This window comes from Botryllus schlosseri, chromosome 10 (genome assembly GCF_051294905.1).
Source record: "Botryllus schlosseri isolate E-star chromosome 10, Bs_hap1, whole genome shotgun sequence".
NCBI classification, from domain to species: Eukaryota; Metazoa; Chordata; class Ascidiacea; order Stolidobranchia; family Styelidae; genus Botryllus; species Botryllus schlosseri.
In genome coordinates, this window is record NC_137245.1 from 17,867,244 (window position 1) to 17,876,341 (window position 9,098).

At 41.1% G+C, this 9,098-nt stretch overlaps 1 protein-coding gene across 1 annotated transcript in view; it reads left to right on the plus strand.

Annotated features, from left to right (window-relative positions):
• LOC145447916 (uncharacterized) overlaps nt 1–7,971 on the plus strand; it is a 33,008-nt gene extending 25,037 nt beyond the window's left edge. Inside the window, exons 16-19 of the mRNA XM_080326186.1 lie at nt 526–680; nt 4,306–4,423; nt 4,494–4,603; nt 6,159–7,971. Coding sequence (XP_080182312.1) covers nt 526–680; nt 4,306–4,423; nt 4,494–4,603; nt 6,159–6,641 — 866 coding nt within the window. The 3' untranslated portion in view covers nt 6,642–7,971. The remainder of the gene's footprint in view (nt 1–525; nt 681–4,305; nt 4,424–4,493; nt 4,604–6,158) is intronic.
• Nucleotides 7,972–9,098: the final 1,127 nt, after the last annotated feature.

Below are 9,098 nucleotides of genomic sequence, written 5' to 3' on the forward strand. Positions count from 1 at the left end.
GTAACTGTTCGATTAGATTATATTTTAATGTGCTTGTAGGGCAACTCAGTATCATTACGTTCATTTTTCATCAGATATTTGTCGCAACTAGTTTTTAATATAAATACACGGGTTCAAGATTTCATCGATCCTCCATCGCCTACGGTTTATATCATGTTATTTGTGAAAGTCTTAATTTCGGAGACGTTAATTGAGGATACAGTCAAGATAACGCTAGTTCCGCGTTATGAGTTCGTGGTAAATAGTATTGTAATGGATGATGCAGCAATACATTTAACAGTCGCGACTTTCGAATATCTCCCCCCCCCCCCGGATTTTCCACAATACATACTGCAACTTACTATCTCATAGGCCTACTTTGACACTAAATTTGACCATGCTCGGTCATAAAAACCAATTAGGCGAAACGGAACAGGATTGCAGGCTGGGTTGCGAAAAGTTCACGATAATTGATGGAATTCCGGCATTGTTGGGTTAGTGGGTTTATTCGACGCACAATTCAGTGATTTTATACTGTGTATTCAGTACCTTCACAACTCAACGATGTTGAAATTTCGGTATTTACCAATTCGCTGACCGCCCGGTGGTCGCCAGCCAGAGGATCAACAAAGTACGTCGCCTTGCTCGACCTGGTCACTAGCAGAAGGAAACGATCCGTACGAAATTTTCCGGTGCGCGAGGTAGGGCGAGAGGCAAGTTTATCGATATCTAATTGAATAGGTGACGTTATTTGGTAGTATAATTCCAGATTCAATACCGATATCGAGGTGTACAGTGTCTTACCATTATGTATCATTGGTTTCTCGTCCCCCCAAACATCAAGCAACATAACCGACTCCCTGTATACTTATTGCATAGTAGGTGAGATAGCTATAAGCCAGGACAGTGACAAGCCCTTCCAGGTTTGCAAATACTGCAGCATCGGACGCGGCGTGCTAAAGCTACCGTCATGTTTATCGATATCAACATAAATAAGCGACACCTTCTGGTATAGTATAATTGGAGATTAGAACAATCATAAATCGGAGTCTTCACACCTCGTCCTCGTTTCTCAAGTATCTTGTGGTGAGCCCGAATGTCGAGATATCGTAATGGTCTATCAAGTTTCAGGCTTTACTAGACAAATACCAACCTGCTTCCAAGATTAATGGATGTCTTTTTGTCATATAAATTTTGCCTGCACCTTGTACTACTCCTCTTCCTTGATCTTGAGTCTTTGTCATTTACAAACAATATTTGTTGATCCACGGAATAATAGCTAACCGTTTTCACCGATTTCAGACACCTTTGTTCGTACTGTTATAAAGTGCGCTCGCCTGGCCTGTTACAATGAAAACGTTACGTAACAGATTCAATTAAACTGCCTAGATATAGTTTATTATATGATGTATAGCCTAGTTAACGATCCACAAACATTACAACATCACGAATCACGATCATATACACCCATATAAACGATTGATCTATACACGTTTGTAGTATGTTTACAGTGGCGGCTCGTCCTATAGGGCAACTGGGGCATTGCCCCACCTAAAATTCTGTTCAATAACAATTTAACCATTTATAGACGCACAGCAATCAATATATACCGAGATCACAGCGAAACCCGCGTTCTTCTTGTGCTTTCGCTTGCAAACGCCCATACATAGCGAAGTCTCTGCGAAAATCGAATTCTCTTCTGTGTTTTCGCTTTGTGAATGCCTAGCCGGGGCTTGCCCCGGTAGCGCTCATAACAAGCTTTCACTATCTATTCTCTCAAAGCCGCGCACAATAAAGAAACGGTGATTTACTCTCTCCTATTCGTAAAATGGCCGAGCAACCGGGGCAAATATGCTTGCTCGCCCCGAAGGTGTGATGTAACAATCGTATCTATATCTGAACTCGGTTACCGTAATATGCGTTGAGTCGACCTTTGCTGGAATAGGTCGATTTTGACCTTTGACCTATTTAACACTGCTCCAAGTTTCAGGCTTGCTACTTGAAGATAATGGTAGTAATTCCGTTTCCCAAGTTCAGTGTGTGCTGATCTATCATGTACATAGTAAAGCAAACAGATTTTACTCAAAAGCCGGTATTGGTCTCCATTGATTTTGACGATGTTCTATACCGAGATCGGTCATGACATTTGGCACGATAAGTGTTAGTATCGACTGCTGTAACAAGTTTTAAGTTTGTCACTGAACTATGTGGGTGGTAATTTCGTTTCCAAAGTCGAGTAAGAGCTGACTCTTCATTTATCGCCAACAAATTTACGCAAAAGCCGTTATTGGTCTCTATTGATTTCAACGATGTTCCATACCTAGATCTGTCATGAGCTTTCGCACGGTATGTCTGGATTTTAGTATCGAACACGGTGCCAAGTCTTAAAGTTGACACTCAATGATTGAGGCAGTTATTTCGTTTTCGAGGTCGAGTATGGTAGAGATGCGCGCTGATCTGATACTTAGCCTACCTACGTCATTGCGGATCTCACGCAATAGCCGGTGTCGGTCTGTGCTAATCTATAGTCTGCGTTCCATAACGAGATCGGTGATGATATTTCCAATGGTATATCTCGATGATCGCATGAAACAGCTGACCAAGATTCTCGGTTTGCATTCAAATATTCACATAATTTTATGTTCGCCAATGTCCATTTCACTGTGAAATTGTGGCCTTCAAACCATTTGCTTACAATCCCCTGTCAAATGCGATAGCTATTTCATTTTCGATGTCGGCTAACAGCTGATCATTCGATCAGCCTATTCCTCGATCTATTTTACTCCAAGTTCGGTGTTCGTCTGTTTGTATTGATTTTGACAGTGTACCATACCGGAATGGGTTATAAGATTGCGTATGCTACTTCTCGATGATTTCTTGTAACAGTATACTAAGTTACGGCTTTTATTCATGTATTTATTGATTAGTATATTTTCCAACGGCGATTTCGCAGCAGACTTATAGACTGTAAGCCGTATGTGTTGTGTCACAGTCTCCAGTTTCAAGGCCAAAATGTCCTATGATGTTCCGAGACCGAAGTTCCGAGGCTGCTGTCCTTAGTTCTTCAAAGACCATTCAAATTGATGTTCTGGATTCAATATGACAGGCCCAATCTATGAGATAACAATTGCGTATGTGTCCGAACTCGTTGACCTTTCCAGTTAGGCTTACGCAATCTCTCGAGTTCTAGTCATTGGAATGAGTCAGGTCAAGTCAAGTGCGAACATGAATCGTATTGAATCTTTGCTCCGTACGTAGTTTACGCAGTTGTCTTTAGAGCGAAAATGAGAGGTCTAGAAGTTGTCCAGTCTATTGATCCAATCGTACGCCGGGTGCCTACGTTTTGGTTGCCTATTATCACCTGGTCGTAACCAGAGATGGCCACAGTCCGGTTCAGGAGCCGGAGAAGGATTTCAATGTTTTTTTACCTGGCCGGACTGGATCCGGATTTTGAATTTGGGGTGACGGTCGGATTTTAGCCGGATTTTTTTGCTGTGATATGATTAATTAGCATTGTTCTGGCAGGATTTTTTCGGATTCCGAACTGGACATTCACCAGCCGGATTTCTTTGGACTATGAATTTCCAATTGCCAGCCGGATCCGGATAGATTCGGATCCCGAAATTTTGGAATCCGCCCATCTCTGGTCGTAACCACCAGCTCAGTGGTCGTAACACACCAGGATCGTGTACGAAACACTTTCGGACGGGCTTAGAAAAATTTGGGTCTATCGATTTGCGTAATCTATAACTATACCATGAAATCATAACGCATGCTACTAAGGATGACCTGATACTTGATTCGTGGCATAGGGACGATTCTTAGTTCACGTACATTTTGTAAAATAATCCTTTGTTAAAAAATAAATGAATAAAACATTTGTTACCACACTTCAAGTCACGGCTCACCGGCAAACCTCTCGCGGCACCTACGTTAAAATCACTGTTGTCGGGAAATTCATGTGAGCATCATAAAGTTACTTTTTTACGTTGGAAAACGCCATTGTGACGTCATGTTGATAAAAGTCGCTCGCAGCCCTTGCCCCACCACCCGATATTGTCACGAGCCGCCACTGGTATGTTATTTGGATGACATATTTTATATGTCCTTCATTGCCAATTTATCTCGGCCGGTGGCGTGAAAAGCCTTTAGACGAGATCCACCGTTTATACCTGTAACGGTGATAAATATATTAATATTACGAGCATTGAATGCATCAGTTAATACAAGAATGGCATACTCGGCCTGCGGTGACACTGTCGATGCTGGCAAATACAATCTTGAATCGATTGAGAGCAGTTAAACTGAACAAATCACCCGCGACAGGAGACGAATGGAACAAGTCTTACTTTTGATTCTCTGGAGCCCGGTACAAGCTATCGAATTTCGCTCGCTGCGGCAAACAATGCTGGTACCGGTATCTTCGTCGAACGAACCGTTACCAGTGAGTTGAGAATGCATTGTGCAAGGTGTAGGACTGGTTGTGACTGAAGTACCACAATCTTTTTTGCCAGCTTCATCTCCACCTCCTCCGACTCCTCCTCCCGTGTGGCTGTGGATAGTGATTGGAGTATGTTCGCTCCTGGTATTGGTAATTGCCTTCGCGATTGCGCGCTATTACACGGTAAGTGTAGTATTTCGAGTCACGAAACACGTGATGAAATACAATTATCATGCGGAGCAATAGCAGAGCAACTATATATATACCGCATTCATGTTTGTCCATGTGATATCGTGGAATACGTCTGGAAATAGAATAACGGTTGGAGTGAGTGCTTGTATTGCGCATGCGACAGTATTGCGGACAATTAGGCAAACGAGGATTCAGATATTTAATTTGGAATGTTGGAGATATATGGTCACGGGTGGTATTAAGATGCAGGACTCGCATCTAATTTAGACATGGCATTTCGAATGATATTAGGTTGAAATCAGAATGTACGTTAGAATCGCAATGTTTGTAAAACACAAATTCTCACCTACATTTTGACTTGGATTTAGTAATTATGGTGCATAAAATTGAAGATTTTGCTAGATCAACGATAAAATGATCATTATCCGCGTGTTGGAATTAGGATGGTGGTTATTCGAAGTGATGGTTAGAGATAATAGCTATAGTTCGTTACCGTCTAGTTCTTTATTATCGCGCTGACCACCATAAGTGGAGGCACCGAGTTGAAGGGGTACTGCACTCTAAAAATGATCTCAAAGTCTCAAATTGAACTTTAGCTAGTTGTTGACATATTTCCTTCATAACATCGGCTGACAACTATCTAAAATTCGGTTTCTGCCTGACTGCCTAATCGCGTCGAGCAAGTGCGACGATGAAGACATCGTGTCATGTAGCGGGTTACGGAATGACGCGCAGCCACGGCAACTGGAGCGTGAAGGTCCTGTGGAAATTTCAATAAATTGCAGGTCCATTACGGTGGCGTTCTGAAGGAAATGGCTGCGGGCAATTTTTTTTTCGTTTTGACTTCAATTTGAGACCACATCATTTTTAGAGCGCAATACCCCTTTAATGTCAGCAAAGGTGGTCAAAATAGTCAGTGTGGCTAATGCCAAATTGCTCAAATGGGAGTGTTCCCGTGAGTTTATGCCCAATTACAAATAGAAATAGCTATTTCCAAGACATGTCAAAATTACTTCAAACAGAGGAAGTAAGTGAAAGACGTGAAAATTACTCAAGTAAATACTTTCATAAGTATGTAATCGCGGCCTCGCAGACTAATGACTAATGAAACTGCTAATGGGCGCCAATTTCGAAAATATACTCTGTCAACGAGTTACAGCAGTGGCGGTTTCTCTCAGATGTTACGCCAATTTCACATATAAAAGTGCTGCAAACTCATCCAAAACTCCCCCCACTTTACAAACTTCATGCGCGCATAAAGTAGTTTTTCATAATAAACGATTAAGTAAAAGGGGAAATAGTCTAACAACGTATCTAATTGAGTAAGTAAGTAGACAAAACGTAGTCGAGTATTCCGAAAAAGGTGAATGGGGCTATACTTCGTGACTCTGGAACCAACTGGTCAGCACATATTGCCCTCGCCGAATACATATTGTGCATGACTTCGTGCAGTTAGATCCTGATATTGATAGCAAATTGCCTTCCCTCCAGTACGAGCTATAGTCAATTTCATTTAGCTAGCGTGCATTAATCTTTTTACTGACAGAAACGTTGGTACGCCCGGCTGGATGTGACAAAAAGAGAGCAATTGAATTCATCGGACTGTTTTTCGTGCTGGCGGGCCGTCTTGTGGATTCAGCAATTAGAAGGAGAAGAAGCCGACCAAGAATTGCCACTGGGAGGCGACAATTACAAATCGGGATGTTGCCCGTGGACACACGTCCTGCATGTTAACCGCCGAAAGCGTTACCAAGCAAGAGCCACAAGTCACGAGAATTCTACATCCGCAGACTCACGGTCGGAAGGCCGTGATGAGCAAGTTGAAGAAAACAATGCGCCTAAACCGCCGCTCTGCTGTCCTTGGTCTTGGCACGTGAGTGGAGAAGAAAGAAGGCCGCAGGCGGAGACTTCATTCGGTATGGCCGACGAAAATCGAAATACGGGATGTTGCGGTTGGAGACGCATTTGGTGGGTCCCTCGAGACAATCACGCAGACTCACAGCGTGAATCAACTACGACGGCCCTTTAGCGAATTTGGTTCGTAAACTGATGAAGTCGACGACATTTAAAATTAATGTTCGAGATGAATATGCGCAAATAATGCTATAGTAAGGGCACATAGGTTCATTATTTTGAGTTCACTTACATTTTCCACTGCTTTTTGATCATGCAGGCTATTTTTGCTGCTAACCTATAGGCATAAATTTCAGAATTCGACCCAAGTGTATATTAGCTCAAGGCAAGCCTTATTCTTCGTATAAACTTTACCTACAAACCTCAAACTGAGATTGCGGAATGCAGATTCCGAATAGTCAAATCGCAAACGTACGTTCGCTCATCATTTTACAGTACTAAGTTGGTTCCATCCACTCAGTGATTATATATCGCCCCATATGGACTGCGAGGGCTTATACGCTACCAGCACATAATATCACTCCAACATGGAATAATAATACAATATGTTCCAATCATGATTTTTATTAGATCCAAATGCTTCGTTTTCAATTCTCAGATACGTCCGATTCAACTTCGGCAACATCGGTCTTAAATCTGGCTGGCGCAATAGATTTAATTACTAGAAAATGAATTGGCGATAGTTATACAAATTTCGGCTATTTATATACACTATTTTATATGAATCGAATTACGAGGTTAATTCGCCTGTCTAGCCACAATCCAATTTGGAATTTAAGTTCTCAGCCACAAAATGTTTTGTTTGTTCCGAAACGGTCAAATTATCGACCTAAGACGATAAAACCTCTCTTCACCTGCTGCAGTTTTCTGTAAAAATCTTCAGGTTTTCATCAGATTATGTAATCATTGGATGCTTACCAACATAACCATCAAAACTGATGTATTCCAACTACAATATCTTTGTCTTTTTAACGCGTGTATTGCGTTTAAAAAAAATACTATTGACGATATATGCATTAGCCTTAGTAAACACAACGTAATCATGTATAACGTTGGCATATTGCTATGTATGGCGCTCATGAACTTTTGATACTCTAAAATCGAAATATCTAAATTCACTGCGAGTATCTTTGTTGTGGATCTCATGTCGATTTTGTACATCGTTAATATTATTATTCATAATTCTATCCTATTTAATAATTGTAGTTTATGGTAGCATAGCAATGCAGTCAGAGTATTTGTCAGCCTCCCCGTGCAAAGAGGAAAGTCTTCAACCCAGTGATTCTTAACCGATACCACTATGTTGATTAAGTCGCCTGAAATGGTTTCAACAAATTACTGTTGTGAGTGTGTCTGTAACTAATATGAATATTTTTTTAAGTTCATATATTTTATATTCCGATATATAAATAACAAGTTCCATAATAAACATGCTCATACTTTGATCATACTGCGTTCAGTGATCATCTGAAGCGCGAGTTATCCCGTGTGTGCATTGAGCTGCGCGATCCATGCTCATTTAGGGCACATCGACAACAGTTTTCGATAGTTGAGTAACTACTCAGTATAGAGCTGAGTACAAAGGTCGCAGTCAAATATGTTAGTAGCCCAAAGTATATATATAGATAAAATAGATTCATTTAAATCAAACAGCGAAGAGGCACAATGCATTCTAGTATCCTTTTCTGCCGTGTAAAATTTCTTGCTTGATATAGATGAGAGGGGATGGTCAAAATTCTTGTGCAAATTTATTGTTGGCATCCCGGTAAAATATTCCAAATATCCATAGTAAATTATGCTTGTTGGTATCAAAGTAAATCTGTGCTGCGCATAAGGAAAAAATCCAACCTAAATTGAAGTAAAATGAACGCATTATAATTCATTTCGTGCCATTTTCAATGCGAGTCAATGAGCGAGCGACCGGCTATTGCATCAACTAATGCGAATCACATCGTATTTACACAGCGAATCGACTTTATTGACCCATTTACACGATGAATTCGACTTGGAGCAAAGTCGTCGTAGAGTGACGTCACGAGACGGCTTGTCGTAGTGTTACAAAAAGATCTGGTTCACACGGGCATGGTATGTGTGCCGCTCAAGGGATACAGCAGTTCGGGGTTGATCTTCGGGGTTACGTTACGTCAGTTGCAAGTTGCAATAACCAGCAATACTTCTGCGCAGTTCTAGAGTGACGGAGCACACTTTTCCTATTTTCATTCGGAAATTCAACCTCGAAGGTGGCCCGAAGTTTTTTGTATAGATCAATATAAAATATATATTTTGCGGCAGATTTATTCAACGTCAAAGTTACGCGCGTTTTACTGCCACTAGATTTCATGATGTTAATGTGATTTATTGGTTATATATACCCCCGCCGTCTGTCAAAAATATAATGAGAGAATATAAACTAATAATCTTTAACAGAAATGACTCGCGTAGTGCCGAAATTCTGAGGGAACGGAATTGAGACCGTCGGGATGCTTTTATTCGGATGTTAAACCTGCTATGGTGCGGAATATTATCCCGATTATCCTTCGATACTGATATGTCTAGATCACGAAATGACCGT